At 36.4% G+C, this 19,879-nt stretch overlaps 1 protein-coding gene across 1 annotated transcript; it reads right to left on the reverse strand.

Moving 5' to 3' along the window:
- Positions 1-113: 113 nt before the first annotated feature.
- On the reverse strand, positions 114-13,491 carry VLN4 (villin 4). The gene is made up of 23 exons (XM_088852680.1): positions 13,245-13,491; positions 11,741-11,883; positions 11,165-11,264; positions 10,770-10,838; positions 10,398-10,634; positions 10,130-10,307; positions 9,732-9,864; positions 9,416-9,578; positions 9,176-9,323; positions 8,948-9,048; positions 8,608-8,763; positions 6,284-6,352; positions 6,107-6,175; positions 5,864-6,001; positions 5,573-5,701; positions 4,677-4,826; positions 4,200-4,340; positions 3,944-4,069; positions 3,655-3,720; positions 2,190-2,511; positions 1,041-1,252; positions 750-932; positions 114-507 (listed from the first exon to the last, which is right to left on the reverse strand). Exons 1-22 carry the CDS (start codon positions 13,269-13,271, stop codon positions 819-821), a joined length of 2,991 nt encoding a protein of 996 aa, XP_088708806.1. The 5' UTR covers positions 13,272-13,491; the 3' UTR covers positions 114-507; positions 750-818.
- Between the last annotated feature and the right edge of the window lie 6,388 nt (positions 13,492-19,879).

Raw genomic sequence — 19,879 nt, forward strand, 5'->3', positions numbered from 1 at the left:
TTAGTAAACAGAAAAAATATATAATTTGATGGGACCAAAAAAGAAGGTAAATTTGCCATGGCCCGACGTTTTGATGGCTAAGGAAATTTTTGCTTAAAAGGACTACATAAAGAAACAAAAAAAAGAATCAGACTTTTATTACTGAAACAAACAAGAAATGGACTTGTTTGGCACCCCAATGTTTTACACTCAGCTGTACACACTTCCCTTCTCAACACTACCAAAAACAAACCTATTCAGTCTGCAATTTCCCATTTTCTTGTCTATGAACCTCAAAACCAATCAATGAAGGCAAGAAATAAGGATGAGAAAAAAGAGAAAAAAAATACAACCTCACAACAAACCTGTGGCCACAAAGAATGCCAAGCAGCTGATTAAGAAAGAAAGCTTGATAATCAAACAAAATAAAAGAAGAATGAGTCAAGACCGGGTGGTATCAACTGATTTTCGGGAAACAGCACAAAAAACACTGGCATAGTCCCGTTTAAATCGAAGTGCAAATCACCTCTGCATAAAATAAGATAGCAGATAAGACAGTTATTTTGCGAGTATTATATGACATTAAATTAAAATAAGATAGTATTATATGACATTAAATTAAGATAGTATTATATGACATTAAATTAACTTTCTCAGAGAAAATATTGACATCAAATTAATTGGGCAAGAATGAAGATAAGAAACATACACAATCATAACACAAGAAACATTCACAATGATAAACACAGCACGTTCATTTAACTACTTACAGTTTTTGCATAAAAAGATCATCCTGATTCTGAATTTGGTTTACAAAAGCAAGCATCTTTGTTGAAACTCTAGAATAGATGAAGAGCCATCTTTTGCTTGTTTTGTTTCCATTTAGGTAACTTGTAGAAGCCTTCTTTAGTCATGCCGAATTTCTCCCTGAATTCTGCAGAAGAAAGGTATGTCTGCAATGCACATAACACAGACCAGCATGAATACCAATCTCAGAGAACCTTCTACCATTTTAGTTTCACAGAGAGAGAGAGGGAGAGAGGAATTAACCCATGTTCTACCTCTCGCTTTGTAACATCAATATCTGAAACAGGTTCAGGAGAATTTATTTTTAGGCGCTCGTAAGGGTACATAGGGAGCCCCTCTTCGTCTTCAGCCTCTCCCTCTTTAACATCTTCCTGTATTGTAAGAGCTTCAATCCTACTGCTCATCGAATTGGAGTTCTCTTTGCCATTCAACTCGGAGGGCGTTTTCGGTGTCTTGGGACTCGGCTCTGTTCAACGAAAACAAATAACCCAGTTTTATCACATTGACTTCTCTTCCCTTTGCGTCTTTTAATGTGTACTAGCTAATGCACTTGCTTTGCGAAATGTTTCAACTGAGAAATTAAAAGAAAATTCATTACTAAACATTTAATTCAATGAAAAATAATATTTATACCTTTTCATTTAAATTTTATAGTCTAAAAATTCAATTTCTCGCTTTTCATTTTATAGTGGCGGCAGAGCGACCTAACAGGATTCAAATCTGAACCCGCGAGCCGCCATGCTGGATCCAACAGGTCAGGTTGGGGTCCACTGTACCAGAGGTCAGGTGGTATGTGTTCTGGACCTAATCGGGTCCAGATCAGGGTCAGGCAGGAGCCAACCTGTATTGGACCCTTCTGCTTTACAGGCCTACTATTTTATTAATCTGCAGTAGCTCTCTAGAACAAAATATAGTAATTCCTAGTTCTCTCTAGTTTGGTTTTATTAAAAAGTAGATTTAGATAACAATTTAAATAAATACCCTAGCGGAGAAATTTTTTCAGAACTGTCTTAGGATTTAAATAACAAATAAAGGGATTCCCAGGGAGAGATTTTAAGAGTTCTGGCTGATATGTTGACAGAAAGATGTAGAAAGAGAGAGAGAGTCGAAGGAAGTTTTGGAAGGAAAAATAGTGGTGTGAGCATTTGAAAGTCACACCCTACTTCACACAAGCACACAACCTAGAAGGATGTCATCATGTGCTCATGACTAAATAGGAGAATATTCATGTGCATGTGAGAAGGGGGTCGAGAAAGAGTAGATATTGTGCATGTAAGAGAAAGAGGGAGAGAGAGAGGAGGGAGGGAGGGAGGGAAGGGAGGGGGGGGGGGGGGAAGTGGGTGAGAGAGAGAGAGAGTAGTCATTTGCAAGCGAGAGAGCAGAAATGTGCATGTAACTTTTACCTTTCGGAGGAGTTCGTGATGGTGTACTTTGTTGAGGTTGGTCAAATGTGGTGGTGAGGGCTGCAATCGCTGTTGATCTTGGGGCCAGTTTTATTGAATCAGGGGTCACTGATTTTGGATATAGTTTCCTCACAACTGGGGGTGGAGTCGAGAGGTTTCTTGCATTAGAGTTCTCAAAATTGGCAGCGAGAGCATTGAAGGCAGGAGACCTGCCTCTCACACGCACACGATCAGGGCTAAATGACATGCTTCTCGATCGTTGGGATTTGTCAGGTACACTTGACCTTCCTCCATAAGATGTTGAAGAGCGCCTCTTGGGCTTCTGATCATGTTGAAACATGATAAATTTAAGATTCATGATAAGATGTTGCAAAGTTTTTACACTGGCTGCCTGTAGGCCACCTTCTTAAACCAAACTTGAGATGGGTTAAGGGAAAGTTTAAAGTCCTCACCCTTATTAGACACCGCACCGCCGAAAGAAATCAGGAGTTTCCTTAAATTTACCATATCCATAGTTCTCTACGGGCAGGAATGCATGCATACATATGCATATGCATATATATATGTGTGTGCACACGTTTGGGAAAAGATTTGGTAGGTCCCACAGCCTACACTGTACAAGTCAGCCCAAGGGCCAAACACATAGCTATAAGGATTTGTTTCACCCCAAAACTCTAAAATCATCTTTATAAATCTCCACAATAAATCTAAAAAAAATTCTAAAACAAAGAACTAATTTGGAAGCTCCAAAAAAACTCCAACTCAATTCCCCCTCCAATCTAGACTATCTGTTTCATGGATAATCAGATTAGGGATTTTTGGGTTTTAGAGCAATCATTTTTATTTTATTTTTTAAATTCTTCAGTATGAAAGATTGATGATTTGCAAAATTCCAGGTCAAACAAATCCCGCTTAGCTAGGTGTTTGGTCCTTAGTCAAAGTTGTAAAATGTTAGGCCACAAACCTACCAAATCTCTTTCTTCCATTTGTGTTTGTTCAAGTGAACAAAGGTGCATTCCAAATTCCATTGCAGTTTTCACCTCGTGTATAAACTTTCTGCAAGAACCTAGTCCAATATCGTTTCACATTTTATATTCTTAACAGTAAAAGAAATAGCCAAATATCAGAAACGATTGAAATTAGCAGTTTTGAAAAATAAAAATAAATATAAACCTGATACTCAGATGCCTTAAAAGATAAGAGATAGTTTCCAAAATTTCATTTACCATCAGGCAAGTTTCAACTGACCACATAAATCATTGATACAAGGTTTAACAGCAAAACAAGTTTTGCCTGTCCCTCACCACCCTCCAGATCAGCCAGACATCATGACCAGCATAATTATTTTAAGTGTTAGAAGTAAAGACGAGATAATGAGAAATGATAGAAAAACAAAAGAATAACCACCAAAGGACAACTAAATAGATCCTCAAGCCTTAAGAGGAGTAAAGGAAGATTATCTTACATCCACAGTTGGCATAATTCCATTCTTCACAATAGCAAGCTTCCTCTGGAATGAGTTCCCATGCATCTGTAACAAAGAAAACTAGTAAAAATTTTATAGAGATACAGCAATATGATTAAGAGCATTTTCTATATTAAGACTCCCACTTTTTAACTCATTCATCAACCCAATCCATAGAGATTGAGTACCACATAGGAGAGTAGAAAGCAAAGAAGTAAGAACAAACAAAATGGACATGGTAGTATTCTAAGGATGTAAAATGTCTTTTACTGGATAAAGTAGTGCTCACCGTTGACTTTGCAGAATCCCAAATGAAGAAGCGTGTGAGGAAGGATGGTTCAGTTCCCTCCATGACAACATATATTGGAGTTTCTCTAGATAATTTCTCTAAGAGAAAATCTTGCTCAAGAAATTTCTAAGAAATAAATATTTCACAAATTACTTTTCCATCTTGCAGTCTATATAAAAAATTATATCGTACTAACTAATCAGGAAAAAAAAATATTTATGTTACCGAAAAAAGAGAGAAACGACTGAAGACATACTTCCCCAATAGTCAAAGCTTGCATTTTACTCTTCGAATCCACTTGCTGCCCGATCCAAACAAAGATCTCAGAGTGACAATCCAGAACAAATATGTCCTCAGTCATCAAATCATCTTGGGAAAAGTTGAATATCTCTGTCAACTGTATGAATTACAAAATAAGGCCAAGAGGAAAGAAAAGACGTAAACATACTTCTAATCATCAGATAGTGAAAAAATGAACTAGATGGTGAGTTTAATAGGAGAAATGACAGTAAGAGAAAATAAGAACGAACCTTTAAACTGCCTGAATGTGGACAAGCAGAAAAACAGCCATCCATGGAAAGACAAAAAAATGACTATATTAGATTCACATATGCCACAATAAAGAGAAATTTGGATAATGACAAACCAAAACTGAGAAAATATCGACATCCTACACCAAGTATGAAATATATTTAAAACAACTTTATACATTTTATAATCATTTTTGTATTTTACCTTTTGAAAAGGCGCAAGAGAACAGGTGTGGATCACTTTCAGCTTCCTTAGCCAACTTGTGACTTGGGTATTCACATTTACCACCAAGTAAATTCCAGAACTGTTCAGACTCTGAACCTTCTTTTTGTGGTTTGGACTGGACATTAGGCTGTAAACATTCCAAGACAATGGGCCATATTATTAGTCATGTAGGTACAAAAAAAAATTATGAGTTACCAAAAGCAAGAAGGATTTCTTTCTTTTTGATTGATGGGATTAAACCCAAGGATTACACCTAAGAAGAAAATATAAGAATATCAAGCCATGTAATATTTTGGGAGGAGGAATTTAGTTCCTGTGAAAGAGTACACCCAAGATAAAATCAAGACCGCTACAATAAGTGGACATACACACCCCCACAAGGTCAGCTCATGTAAAAGTTTTATGATCACCCCTAGAAACTTCCCAGAAGAATCCTTTAACAGATAAAATTTGCTGTGAGATTAAAATTTGTTTTATCCATTTTGGGAAAAAACTGAAATAAGGAAAAGGATCTCATCAAAAACAAATAATGTTTCCCCATTTTCTGAAATACTTCCTAACTTTGACTATCTAAAATGTGCTTCCATGAATTGTCACTAAATCAATATGCATGTTTATGTCTTCGGAAAAAAAATTCAAGCAACAGAGAATATTTCTTCTTCGAAACGGGTTTCTTTTCGTATGACTAAGTATGGTTATGAGAGAGGTCATTCAAGTCCAAAAAATATAAAGATTTCCAGTTTCTTTTTTATTTTTTTGAAATTTAAAAAATTCCAGTTTCTGCTTTACATGTAACAAAACACACTCGCAACAAATTGTATTCAAATTAGCTTTGAAGTTTAGGAAGAACTAAAACACTAAGAATGAACACACCTTTATCAGATCCAGTTGCCTCTCAATAAGCTCATGGTCTTCAGAAGTAGTAAGGTTTCCGGACCACGTAAATACAGTCGTGCCTGATAGTAATATGTAGCAATAAGAAGAATTCAAGGATGTCCCCACCTGATCACAATAAAATGCAAGCATTAGGAGAGCATTTATAAACCATGCACATAGCTGGAATGCAACAAATGCCTGAATTAGATGGAAGACCATTTTCCATGCATTATATCAAGAACATTCAGATACAAACTAGACAGACAACTAAGTTTAAGCAATCACTACCGGATCTACTTGAATAGCTTGCATATTATCTGGTCCAGAACCTTGCACTCTGAAAAGTGCAAGCCCATCTTCAGTGTAAGTATCATCAGCAATCCCATTTTCTGATATGTATTTCTTATAACCAGAACTAATGCCACCCTGAAAATATAACATGTCAAAGTTTAGCAGTGATCAGATCACTAAAAGAAAGATGAAAAAAGAGCAAGCAACAAGTAACAAGACGTATAAATAACAAGACCAAACCTTAAACACGATGAAGCTCTGGAAAATTGAGAAGAATTGGATAGGTTCTTTGCCTTCATATATCCGAGCCTGCAGAGACTCAGATCAGGGATGCATGCAAAAATTAAAATGCAAAGAACCCAGGTATCTCAAGGTTCAATTGAAAAGATATTTGACCATTATAAAAACTAGAGCTACCTGAACAGCCTGCCCCTTCAAGGATTCTGCCATCTTATTTACCAATGTAATCGCTGCACCTCTCTCATCCTACAACAAATTGCCCACCACACGTATTAGATTATCTCTATAGTATCACATAACCATAGTCAAAGGAATAACCTAGCAAGTATGAGAAAGCTATAAGTGGTAGCAATAAAAAGCTAAGGCATAAATATAAGGCTGCAGCCCCACTCATCAAAGTAGGGTTGCAGCCATCTGCATTGTCCATTTATTTGGATGAAGCAGATATTGCACAGTGCCCAACTAGGGAAACTGGGCCTCTCAAAACTTTCACTCTCTAAACTTCTTCCCTGATTCTTCCCTTCTCGATTCTTTTACTCTCTCTCTCTCTCTCTCTCTCTCTCTCTCTCTCTCTCTCTCTCTCTCTCAAGCTTATTGTACTTCATATATGAGGAGTTTTAATTGGTATTCACTCTGATAAATACATAATGCAGAGATAGTGGATGAAACAGGGAGAAAAAACAGAGTTTCAAGGGATGACTTGAGAATTTTGGGTCTCTGAAACTCCATTAAGGAAAACTAACAATGGGTCTCAACAAATTGAAAGACTGTTGTAAATAGCAGCAGTTATAGCATTGCTGCAGATTTAGGTTAAGTCCTAGGGCTTGTTGTCACAGGACTGGAGAAATCCAAGGGAATAAAGCAGGGGAAGTAGAGAGAGGTAGAGCTGGAGTGCGAAGCACAAGAAGAACAGAAGATGGGTTAACCAAGGAATGTGTTATTTGGAAGGATAAATTCTTGGGTTTATCCTTGACTTGATCTTGCCATTGGTTACTGCTGACAATGGTATGATAGAAACTTCAGAACTACTATTGGCCTGTTCCTTTCATGGCTGCTCTGTAAGTTTTAGGGCAGTTACAATCCCTCACCTAACCTCTGCCATATTTAGCAACCTCTCTTGGTAAACTCTACTATTATGGGGCCGCCTCCTAGTTGTTTCTTAACCTGAGGCTGCTTTGGTTTTATCGGTTTTCCCCTTGGTTTTTAGGGAGTCAACCATCGTAGGCTTTTCCTATTCATGCTATCCTCTTTTGATGAAGAAGAAGCCCTTTTTTTTGAAGTAAGCTTTGTCACTAGATAGAAACACCAAATAAATGATGCTCTTCTTCCTTCAACAACTCCTAGTTTCTACCATTACTTTGTGTGGATAGAGTTCCAATCTTCTAAAACAGAATTTTCCCTCTCTATCCAACACCACAAACGAATGGGAGGTGGTGGACCATACAACAAAAAATCATAGTTAGCCCTCCTTTTCTCTCTATTCTCTCTTTCTCAAAGTTCCACCTTGTGATTTTGGGCATTGAGCGTGAGGAGGAAATAGGGTTTAAGAGAGAGAATGGGTCTTGAGGAGGAGGAGGAGCACCATTGAAAGCTTAATTCAGTGATTCATAAAGGAGAGAGCCACCTCATTTCTCTCTATTCTCTCTTCTCAAAGTTCCATCTCATTTACCAGTTCATAAAGGAAGAACTGAACTCCTCCCTTCTCCAAATAAATCCAGTTACAAAGAGCGGGAGAGGCTACATATAGAGAGAGAGGGTGAGAGTAGGAATGTGAGGGAGAGAGAGGCTAGAAAGAGAAACAAAAGATTATAAGAAGTTTAGAGAGACGTAGAGAGGAAGGGTACGGTGTTAAAAGAAAAGGGAAAGTTTTGTAAAAGGCTGACATAACCGGAGCCTTAGGTGCGCCCCCATTTCCCCCTTTGACTTCTCTGAAATATCTGTGCCATCCAAATTAATGGACATGCCTGCAGCCCTATGAAAACATTTAGAAACATATCGACCAAAATACGAACAACTCTACTGCCAGATAGAAACTGGCCACAAAGCATTCTTCCACTGTGGCAAACAAGGTAGCGGTATGTCTACAAAACTAACAGGTTATTATATTGCCATAAAATATTGAAGGAATACAATACAAAATGGGGTTAGCATTGATTTTAGGAAGACTTGTAGCATGGTTCAAATCCAATTCCCGACCTTCGCAACTGTGTTGTGAATGTTAGCAGTTAGGTGGTGGAATTCTTGGAGTGGATAAGACCATAGTTTTGGTGTTTGCAATTTATGAGGCATTGGAGGACTGTTGATTTTGCTAAATTGCATGAGGGAGTTCACATCTGAGTCATTATCTCAGTCTAGGAGTCAATGGGCAGTCAGTACGATCTTTATAACTCATATGACAACCTCATCTGATATATAGCTCACACAAAATACCATATAAAGATAAAAAAGCACAAAGAGCGGCTCACTAGAATACATAGCCTGGAGAAGTTTCAACTTCTTACCTCAATGCTCTGCCTCCCAAACCAGGTACCTATAAGATATTCTTCTTTATCTTCCCCAGGATATGTGTATTGAAACATATAGCAATCACCACTATAAAATTTTGACTGTTCATTTGGTGGTATAAGAGTTTTGTCTTGACCATCTATGCGCCAAACCTGCGCATTGTTAGATAACGAGAAAATTAGGGGTCAAGGCTCAAATTCAATCCCAAGCATTCCAAAACAGATAAAGATGAGGCATAAACCAAACTAAAATGCTAGTAGACCACATAAATGTGGGTAAGTTATACACTCTACAGTATATGTAATTATGATAAATGAGAAGAAAATGGGATAGCACCTGTAAGTTTCCAGTGCAATCAATAAATGGTTGTTGTTCTTCTTTTACTGGAGCAGCTTTCAGGAGGCCCTTGACATTAAATCCTTGACGTTTCAGAAGAGCTACAAGATCCAAAGCATAAACAAGTGTCAGAAAATCAAATGATATTATCTAACAAAATTACACAGTATATATAAAAACAAAATTGCTGTGGACCAACATACATACATTAAGCTCGTATCTACTGACCTGCAACTTTGCCTCTACCATCCTCAGAAACAGTCACATCTGTCGTCGAAGGCCATGAATCAAATTTTGATCGAAACATGACAGTCTCAAATCCCTCAATAACACGAATTATGTGAGCTTTTGGCCGACTAGGACCAGCAACCAGTTCCTGCAAACCATGAACAGTAAGAGTTATGACATTATATGACAAATAGGAGATCTTAGAAAAATATTACAAGAAGAAAAAGGTAGCATGATTACTTCCGCAGCTGCGCTTGCACTTTTTCTTTCATCTAGAGATGTATTTCTTCCCATCCATACAAAAACTTCCAACCCGCAATCAAGAACGTAGCAGCTGTTTGTGTCCAGTAATTCTCTTTTCAAGGCATTGGTCTCAAAGGGCACTGCTTGCCCTTTCACTACACTAAAAAGATAAAAATGAGGGTATTAATTAGTAGAAATCCCCTTTGATTTGCTGACAACAATTGAGAATCTTATAATAGGAAAAGACATAATGAATCTTAGGGAAGATGATGGATCGAAAGAACTAGTAACCAGAATGTGTTAAACAACACACCGCAGTAACTTTGTAGGAATTGTTGCAGCACTATTGTCTTCCTCTGAAGTTGTCTTTCTTGGAAGAGGAGCAAATCCACCAAAGAAACCCCAAAATTCTCCCGTTTCAGCATCCGCCATTAACTTACCATCCTCTATAACAGCACCCAAGAATCAAATGAAACACAGAGCATAGAAATATGTTTGCACATGCACAAATGCATTTACATTAATATACAGACTAAACAAGTGCAAAGAAAGTGTAGCCCATGTGCATACAAGCATGCGTTGATATTTATACATTGCATACAAGTATGCGTGCATATTTATACACATAAATAAACAAATACTTACATACTGTGCATCTTCATGTGAACACAAAATAACCTCAATTTTATTAATTGTATATTCTCTTCTTACCGATAGCAGCTATCTCGCATTTCCCATCATGATATGTGTCTTTGATGTATTGGACAACTTCAAGGGCTTTAGCCCTCTCTTGAATAGAGGAATTGGATCCATTGAACTGAAATATTTTGGACTTGGTATCCAAAATGAATATATCATCATGATTCAGGGATGACCGAGCAAATGGAACCTGATCAGAAGAACAAAAAACTTAACTGAATTTAGACAAAATAAGTAAACTCTGCAATCATTATCTGATACATCTATTATGCATACTTGCCTCTTTTACATGAACAACATGTTTTCCTTTGCAAACAAACATGCGGGTCTTGTGCTCCTCAACTTCGGCATGTTTAAATCCAGAAGCCACCCCACCTTCTTGAGGAATTATGCAAGGTTTAAAATATGAAAGAAATTTTTCTGTTTCATGACCTTGTACCTCCCGATATTGAACTGCACGCCCCCCCAATGCTGCATCCAACTCTACAGTTTTAATGGCAGCAGCACCAGCTTCATCCTATGGAGTTCACCATAAAGGATCGTCACTCTTTCAAATAAATAATGGCAACCTAGGATATAATGCATAATGGCCTCACATAGAAATCCAGGCCAGTCAGTATAATAGTCCAAAGACGAGATGCAAAATACTGACCTGGCTTGTATCTTTACCAAGCCAATAATGGATGTCATAACGAAAAGCCCCAGTCTTTAAAGCTGTTGTCTGTAGAGCAGGGGGAATTCAGAAAGCGATATAATGACAATTTTGAAACTTCTGAGATATTCCCAAAAGTAACAATTATAAGAAATTAAGATTCTAGAACCAACATCCTCAGATCCATAACTGCATTATCAATAAACTTTGTATCAAATTGTCAGATTATATCTTCCGAAAAGGAAAAAGGAAAAGGTCAAAGAAATGCAGAGACAGATAATGAATGTCATTCACTATAAGATGTGTAAGAACCACAAACGACCAAATTGCTTAAATGATAACGAAAGAACAATACAACATCCACAAAAGAATAAGCCAATTGAATGTCTTCTAACCTTTAAAATGATGTATGAGTCTCCAGTGAAAAATTTCCCATAAGATGACTTTGGAACGGGTACGGGTCGAAAATTCTCGATGCGCCATATTTCCAATCCACTTATGATAGTCAAGGACAACACATTTACAAATATTGACAATCTAGATAGGAAAGAAAATCACGAAATCCACTAAAAATATTATATAATAATCACTTGGCACAAGAATTATTAAAATCAAAAATAGAAAATAACAAAATACAAAAGAAACAATAACCACATTTGTCATAGTCCAAGACTTCAATTTACATGAACAACCTAACACTAAGATCACTCTCCCTTGGCCATATAGTTCTAAACCTCGCAACCCCACCATACAGGAAGAAAATTAAGATCACATTCTACACTATGCATACTACCTTGTCATTACTCTGCGTCCATTTTTTTTTTGGATTGGTCGACCCACAACAGAGAAAAGAACTACCTTCAAGGGGGCCTTCCAAGGAATCACATGTCAATGATATATAAATAACCAATGTCAAATATAAACATATACAAAGAACCAATGTCAAATATAACCAGTACGAGGAAGGATACGCCTTTTGTCCAGCTCCTTGAAAAGCAGAATCCAAATCCCTCATGGAAACAGCCATGGTTACACTTGGCTGCAGAAAGGTACTACCGTTCAATCTAGCGTTATAGATATTCAATCCAGCGTTATAGATAGGAGCAGAATTGCCCTGCAACATGATTTGCATTAGTAATTTCCAATATAAGTATTGAAAGGCCACAAAAATTCACATTAGAATAAGACTGTCTAAGGGACTCCAGTACTCATGGACCCAGTAAACCTCAACCTAAATAAATCGATTGAAAAATCAATCTCTCTGAAATTACAAAATAAATTACAAAGTTCTTTCTTGATTCTCTTGTTTTAGGAGCTTCTAAAGTAACGATAACAAGATGAGGATTTGGTGGTTTAGCTGATTAATTTCATTGAAAATCAATGGAAAACTATGACCAATGAGACATTTAGCATTCTGCTTGAAAAGTAAATTTTTAAATAAATATATATCTCAAATGCACCCCTAATTAGGATGGTTGTAAATAACAGTGAGATGAAAGCACTACAAATATTGTTTAAGAATCATCATATAAACCTTTGTAACTTGTAAGAGCGACAACAAATTGAAAAGCTAAATAACCGATCAACAAGCATACTACTTAGTAAACTTCTTTATCAACAAATTGAGAGCTTCACTTTTCTAATTAATTGATGGGATCTCAACCATGGATATCAATCATTTATATCAAAACTGTGAAATTGGCTAGTGATTATTGACAGCATTTGAAATGAGTAATTTCATCAAGCAAATTCATAGTTACAATCACTTCAGTTACTAAGGAAACACGATGGAGCAGCTTAAATGCCACGAATCATCTTCAATAAATCTCACACTCAATGTCCAAAAGCTTTTAATAGAAAACAATTACAAATAAGAGGCAGGTAAATGAGAACAAGAAAGAAGAGAAATGGTAACTTCACTAAACAATAACGCGTTGGAGCAGCTTAAACGCCATGAATCATCTTCAATAAATCTCACACTCAAAGTCCAAAAGCTTTTAATAGAAAATAATTACAAATAAAAGGCAGGTAAATGAGAACAAGAAAGAAGAGAAATGGTAACTTCACTAAACAGACACCAAACCAGAGAAGTTAAAAAGTTTACAATCTTTTTCAAAAGAATAATGGACAGATCAACGACCACTGCTACAGGTACACCTGCCAAACTCAACTAAAAAATTCACACAGTGAAAAGAGAAGACAAAGGGGAGGTCTCCTCATTTTCAAAGATTATATTTATAAGACAGAGAGGTTCAGATCCCACAGATAATACTAAACTGAGAATCCATGGACAAATAAAAATCACCTTTGGAATCTGAATTCAATATAATGGCTTCAGATCAAGAGAAATATAGCAAAGTTTGCTATCCAAACGAATGGAATGATAAGTTTAATCTTCAAAAATCACATAAAGAAACTACAATTGATTAATCTGCGAAAAACTCTTGAATAAACTCTAGAAAACTGGATTCCTACCTTGTCGAATAACACAAGCCTCTTCATTCTAATTGCAAAATCTTTGCATAACAAATCGAATTACGGTATCTATCATACCCTTAAAAACCCAAACAAGATCAAGGGGAGCCACAGCTAGCTGCTTTATAGCTTGAGTAAAATTTTGCCATAACATGCATTTGTCCTCTCTTTCCGACCAAGAGTTACGGTTAGACTAAACCAGAAACGCGACAGAGAGAGAGAGAGAGATGAGTACGGATCATACCTTACACTCTCTTGCAGGCGACGATGACTAAAGCGAGAAAGAATCTCGTGGAAGAAACCCTAGAAATCAATGCTTGAGAACAGGAGCGAGAAAAGGCGAAGAGGGGTAAAAAATCCTCGTAAGATAGAGAAAGAGAGAGAGAGAGGAAGGAAAGATCAAAGGAATGATGAGTCCCAGGCGTGCTTATCATTAACACAAGTAATGGCCCCAGAGATGAACTGTGATGTAGTGTAATTCATTAAAATAATCCCAAAAGTTGAGACATAGAGAGAGAGAATTAGAATGACAGATAGAGAGAGAGAGAAAGAATTGGACAGAGTTTGAGAGAAAATTGGATAGAAATGGGAAAGAGAAAGAAATGGAGAGAGAGGAGAGAAAAATTCGAGAGGGGTGAATAGAGAGGTGGAGAGAGAAAAAGAGAGAATTATAGAGAGAAATGGAGAGAGAGTCAGAATTGGATAAATAAAGAGAGAGTGAGAGAGAGAAGAAGAGAAGATAGAAAGAGAATGCAAAGACAAAGAAATGGAGAGAGAATCGGAGAGAGAGAATTGTAGAGAGAGGAAAAGATAGAGAGAGAACTGCACAGAGTGAGATAGGATTGGAGAGAGAGTGAGAATTGGAGGGATAAAGAGAGAGAATTGGGGAGAGAGAGAGAGAGAGAGAATTAAAAAATCAAAAAAAGCATAAAAAAATGTGAACTGTTTTCTTAGGAAAAGACGGGATTTTACCGGTGATGAGACGGTATGCATATACACGTAAGGGAAGGTGAGCACTGAAATATTTATACCTCGTCCTGTTTTTTACACCGTTTTCTCTTTTTGGCCTTTTTCTTATTTTTCTCCTTTTTCTTTGTTTTTCCTTTTTTGCGGCTTTCGCTTTCGCTTTGTGAGAGAGGAAGGTCGGGCACCGGCATTATGAGAAAGTATCGGTCCTCCCTCTTTCTCTCTCTAAGTTTACAATCCTCTCTCTCTCTCTCTCTAATTTTGACATTCTCTTCCTAAAATCTAAATTTGTCATCCTCTTCTCACTCCCTCGTTTTTTTCTCCTCTTTTCTTTCTTCCTCCCTCTCTCTCTCTCTCTAACTCGTTCTCTCTCCTCCTTTCTCTCTCTACATGCTCTGTAATCCCTCTATTTCCCGCTCCCTTTGTCGGCCTCTCATTTACTATTTTTACTCTCTCAAATCTATCTCTCACTTGGTGGGCCTCCATCTCTTTCTCTCTCTCCATGTTGTTGCTTTCTATCTCTTCATGAGCCCCCGCAGCTCATTCCTTTTTAACTAACTCTTTCAAAGTTAGGGTTTTGAAGTCGTAGAATTAGGGGAGAGAGGAGGAAGGTTCATTTAGGGCCGCATGGCAACGGAAGAGCTTAACGACTTTCTTCCTTGGATTTGTTAATTAAATTATTATTAAAATAGATATTAGTTGGATATTAATATTAAATAAAATATTTGAATTTAGGGCTTTACATAAGAACCGTATATTTTTTTAATTATAAAATAGTTAGCAAATTTTCATATGTTGTTCTGAGTTCTATTTTTTCTTTTTTCTTTTTCAAGATTCCAGTGGTATATAACTATTTTTATTTTGCTGATCTCTTGCTCCCCTCCCGCACTCCACTTGGAGTGCAATACCTATTTTGATCCAAGGATGAAAAGGTAAGAGTTTATTTGCATTTCAAGTGCTAAACCCAGACATGAGCAAAAAATAAAAAAAAACAGTTTGAGTACTGACCTGACTTTTGGCCAAAAACATAACTAAAAAATGTATATAGTGTTTGAAGTGTTGAATCGATTTCTATTAATGAAAGGGAATCTAGAAGGCGGTTTAGCACCTGAAGTGGAAAACTAATTTTTTTTAAAAAAAAAAAATTTAAAAAACTCATTTTTAAAAAGAAGAAAAAAAACGGAGAGAGAACCTGTAGTATTCACTTATTATGCACCTGAAAGTGCTTAGCCTACTTCCAGCAAATTTTGTGAACCCAGCTGCCGGACCAACTTATGATATTTTGGGTATTTTTTTCATAAAAAAAATATAAAATATTTAGTAATTTCCTTTAAAATTTGTGTTATTGTTATTATTTAGTTTCAAATAATAAATAAAAATTAATAGGGTTGAGGCCACATTCGTCAAACATGGGCAGCAAATAATGGCAAGAAAAGAAGGGTGCAATTGGCATAAGGTGCACATTAAGAAAAGAAGGGTGCAATTGGCATAAGGTGCACATTCAAATTTTATTACGGTATATAATTTTGATGTAAAATGTTATTAGGATTATCTCAAAATCTATTTTTATATCTAATTATGAAATTTTAAATTTCAAAAATGGTTAAAACCAAATAGATCTATAAACATATGAAAATCTTGAAAGTAAACGGTGTAGATAATAAAATATATTATTTTTGAGACTTAAAATCTTTTTATTTTTCATGGTCATACATCTCGATATCAAAAAGATCAATTAAGGGGTTTTTCAACATTAAAACTACCTTTTTCAATAGATTTTTTAGGTGTATATGTAGTTCTATATTATAAGGTTGCATCCTTATATAAATTTTTTTCATAAAAAAAAAAAAAAAGTAAATATTTTATTTTATTTACTTATTTATTTTTATTTTTATTTTGTTTGTCCTTTTTTACCCCCATATTTGTAAAGTTAATGACGGCGATTCCCGCCTTTTTGCGGAGCGAGAGGAGGGACGGTACCGAAATGGGCCATGATTTCGAATGGCAATTTAGTACTTGTGCCATTGCCAGCCAACAACCTGGGGACAATGTCGCTATTTTCTGTTGGAGGAAGGCTGAACCTGTTATTAGTTAGAATGTAATGGTATCTCATGAAAATCGAGACAAGAATAGGAACATTTTCGTCTCATGTGAAAATCTCGAGAATGTGGGGCTCGTTGAGAATCATTGCTTTCAACAAGTGGAAATATCGAGATTGTCCTAATCATTTCAGAGGCAATTTAGTCTTAGTCATTTTTAATGGGGTTAGTTTGGTCATTATCATTGACAAGTAGGTTTAGTTGCATCTTAAACAGTAAAGAAATAATTTCCTATTCGCCCTTTCCTATATCGCCTTTGGCCCAACTTTTACCTGCCCACGACTTCTCCCAAAAGGCCAATTGGACTTGATGGATTTATGTATTTGAATAACACGTCCCAAGCTCGTCATGCCGGTTTTAAGTAGAGATGGCAACGGGTAGGGTCTGGTTGGATCCGGACTTGAATAGTTATTGGGTCCAGATTTTAGATTTGAACTTCACTCGTCGGGTCCAAAAATTGGACCCACAACCATACCCGTCAAGTCTCGAGTTTACTAGTCGGATTCTAGGTCTGGTTGGGTCCATTGCCATCATATTATTAGTGTTAATTTTTTTTTTTTTTTTACCTTTTTTTTTTTACCATCATATACCCATATTATTGACAACAAAGTCACAATCACTCATTATTAGATTTCAAGTCATTTTAATTTGTCGTCTAATAGCTAAAAACAACTACGATGTCTTATTGTATACGATCCTTAATACAACCAAACAAATAAGGCTTAAAGTAAAATATTTTATCTCCAATAATTTACGGGTACAGGTCAGCTATGGCTAGACTTGAACCCGGATCCGACTTGTCAAGTCTAAAAATTGGACCCATACCCAAACCAGAGGTCGGGTATACCTATCAAATCCTGGATTTGGTCGGGTCCATTTCTATCCCTAGTCCCAACCCCAGATAAAGGAGGAGAGTTATAAGAGGTGGGCAACTAACGTAAAATTTTGCATATCTATTCATGAATCCTAAATCAAGAGCAAAATGATGAAACAAAATTTGGTATAGTGGACCTCAAATAGTTGAGATAAGATTGAGATGATAATGATGAAGCTACACAGTTTAATTAACCAAAAGCAAGGCTTTGAAACCCCATGATATGTTCTAATTCAGTGGGTGAGTGATCTAGGTCTTCACCTCCCTAAATCCCTTGGTTTATTATTATTATTATTATTATTAAATGACTTCGCATAAGTTATTTTCATTTGTATTGGTACAGTGGGTGGGCAATCTAATTGACACTAATGCGCATCAATTTTTTTGCTTGCATTCGTTGATTTGCTTTGTTTTAAAACAGTGATTAAAGGATTTTTTTAATTAAAAAAATCCTTTAGATCTTTTGACCAAGGAAGTAAAAGTAGATTCACCCGATATTTTCCCTCCGATCATATTATAACAGTTGCTGTATCATAGAAGAAACGTTACAAGAATGCAACTAGTTAAATATTGTAATCACAATTCTAAAGTAAAGGAACCCTAAGAAGAATGAACCAGCCCAAGAAACCATAGTTATCATTATACTTTTGAGAGCACCATATTATGCAAAAGTAATGCATAACGCATAAAATACAAGTACACCATACACCCATCATATGCAATAGAACGAAGATGGAAACATCAATGTTTGTTTGAACATTGTGGAAACATCTATCATCCATCCTTAATAACAAAAGTAGAGGTGGCAACAGGTCTGGTCCGACTGGAGCTGGACCTGACTAGTATTCGGGTCCTTGGGTCCAAAGTTTAGACTCGGACCTGATTTTTTGGGTCCAAAATTTAAACTCGTACCCAAACCTGACCTGGGTCTATCCGTTGAGTCCTAAGTCTAATCGGCTCATTGCCACGTTATGACTATGAGCTCTTTTTTTTTTTCTTTTTTTTTTTAACCATTATATACATATATTATTGGCAATATTTACAGTAGTACACAACATTTATGAATACCTGTATTATTCAGGTTGGGTCGGGCTGGACCTGGATCTGGACCCAAACAGTATTCTTGGACCCAGACCTAATCTTTCGAGTCCAAATTTTGGACCTACACCTGGCCCCAAGGACGGGTCTACCCATCAAATCCCAGGTCTGGTCAGGTCCATTACCACCCATGGAAAAGATTGAGATTAATTAACCATGTATTGATGATGCATAATATATTTTCTCAAAGCATAATTAGGTGCACATTAACTTGAGATCTATTTTATGGTCCAATGCCATTCTTCACATTGGTATTTCAAGTCCTGTGGTGGGAACATGGCAAAATAGTCATTTAGTAGAGAATATGCTTGGAATCTAACGGGTCAGAGGGAAAGGGTTTTGTGCTTGAGAACGACAATCAGGGCCACGTGATAATCAGGCCATCAGTGGGGTCCCACAATCTTTTGAATGGACGGCTGAGATTAATTTGACAGGTACTAAAGTAAGCATTTGAATTGTCTAATCTAATTTTGTACATAAATGCTCCTGCAGGAACATAGTTCCTCGGGCAAAATACGTACTTCGGCGGATGAGACTTTGCCATATAACTAACAAGCTTCAAACAATATAAATTTTGGATTTCACCATTAGGGATTAGGTGGTTATGTTGAATTTGGATATTCTTTTTTCGACCCAGTTTTGGTGAGCTAGTCGATTCAGCTAATGCATCAAACATCATGATCTAAACTGGATGTTAAAAGATGGTGCCTCTACTAAAAGTCAAAATAAATAGTGGAAAAAAGAAAAATAAAAAGCATACTACTTATATTTTTTTTAGAGAAAATGGCAAACCCTAAAATTTTAGATGCAAAATCTATTTTTAACATTGATTTGGAGGGGGATGGCACAAAAATAGGTGAGTTGGCTGAATCACCAATTCTCTTATTTTTCTCAAGCACATAGAGATTGAGATTGAACTCCCTTTTTTTTTTTTGGGGAGAAGTTAGTCTCTAGATTAAAGATGTTACATCCCCAAATTTTGAGTCTTAAGAGTATTTGTTAGAGGGAGTAAATAGACAATATGCTCCAACAGGAGCACAAAATCTTTCGGCTGCACACTAAACAATAGTATGGTACCAAGCAAATTCCAAATTTGTCGTTGATGTAACCTTAGCTGGCCTAATTCCTTTTAGCCTTTTCTCTTTAGCCGACTAAAAAGTTCATCAACAAATGGCTGGTGGATATTTCATCTCAGTACAATTGGGTTCCTTATGTGGGGTTGTGATTTAAGCTTATGTGCAAAGGCTGCCCTCAATATGTGCACGGCACGTTATATGCTTTCCATAGGCTGTTGACATGAGATTGGTATAAAAAGAATATTAAAAAATTTGGAAAAAAATTACATTTCTATTGGAAAAGGAGAAAAATTTAAGAATGATAAAGGAATAGACCTGAAATATAAGTGAATTCTTTATTATCCAAGCTACTCACTAAAATTAATGTTTTAAAAATATTGAACAGATTGGCACCATAAAAAAGAATAGCAAAAGAAACAATACGAAAAAAATAAAAATAAAAAAGGCCTAGAATTAAGCATGGAGTATAAGGCCGGCAACCGCCAGGTCTGGGCTAGAGCAGGATAGGCAGATCATAAAGAG

This window comes from Amborella trichopoda, chromosome 12 (assembly GCF_054954075.1).
Source record: "Amborella trichopoda isolate Santa Cruz 75 chromosome 12, AtrichopodaSantaCruz75HAP2 v2.0, whole genome shotgun sequence".
Classification (NCBI taxonomy): domain Eukaryota; kingdom Viridiplantae; phylum Streptophyta; class Magnoliopsida; order Amborellales; family Amborellaceae; genus Amborella; species Amborella trichopoda.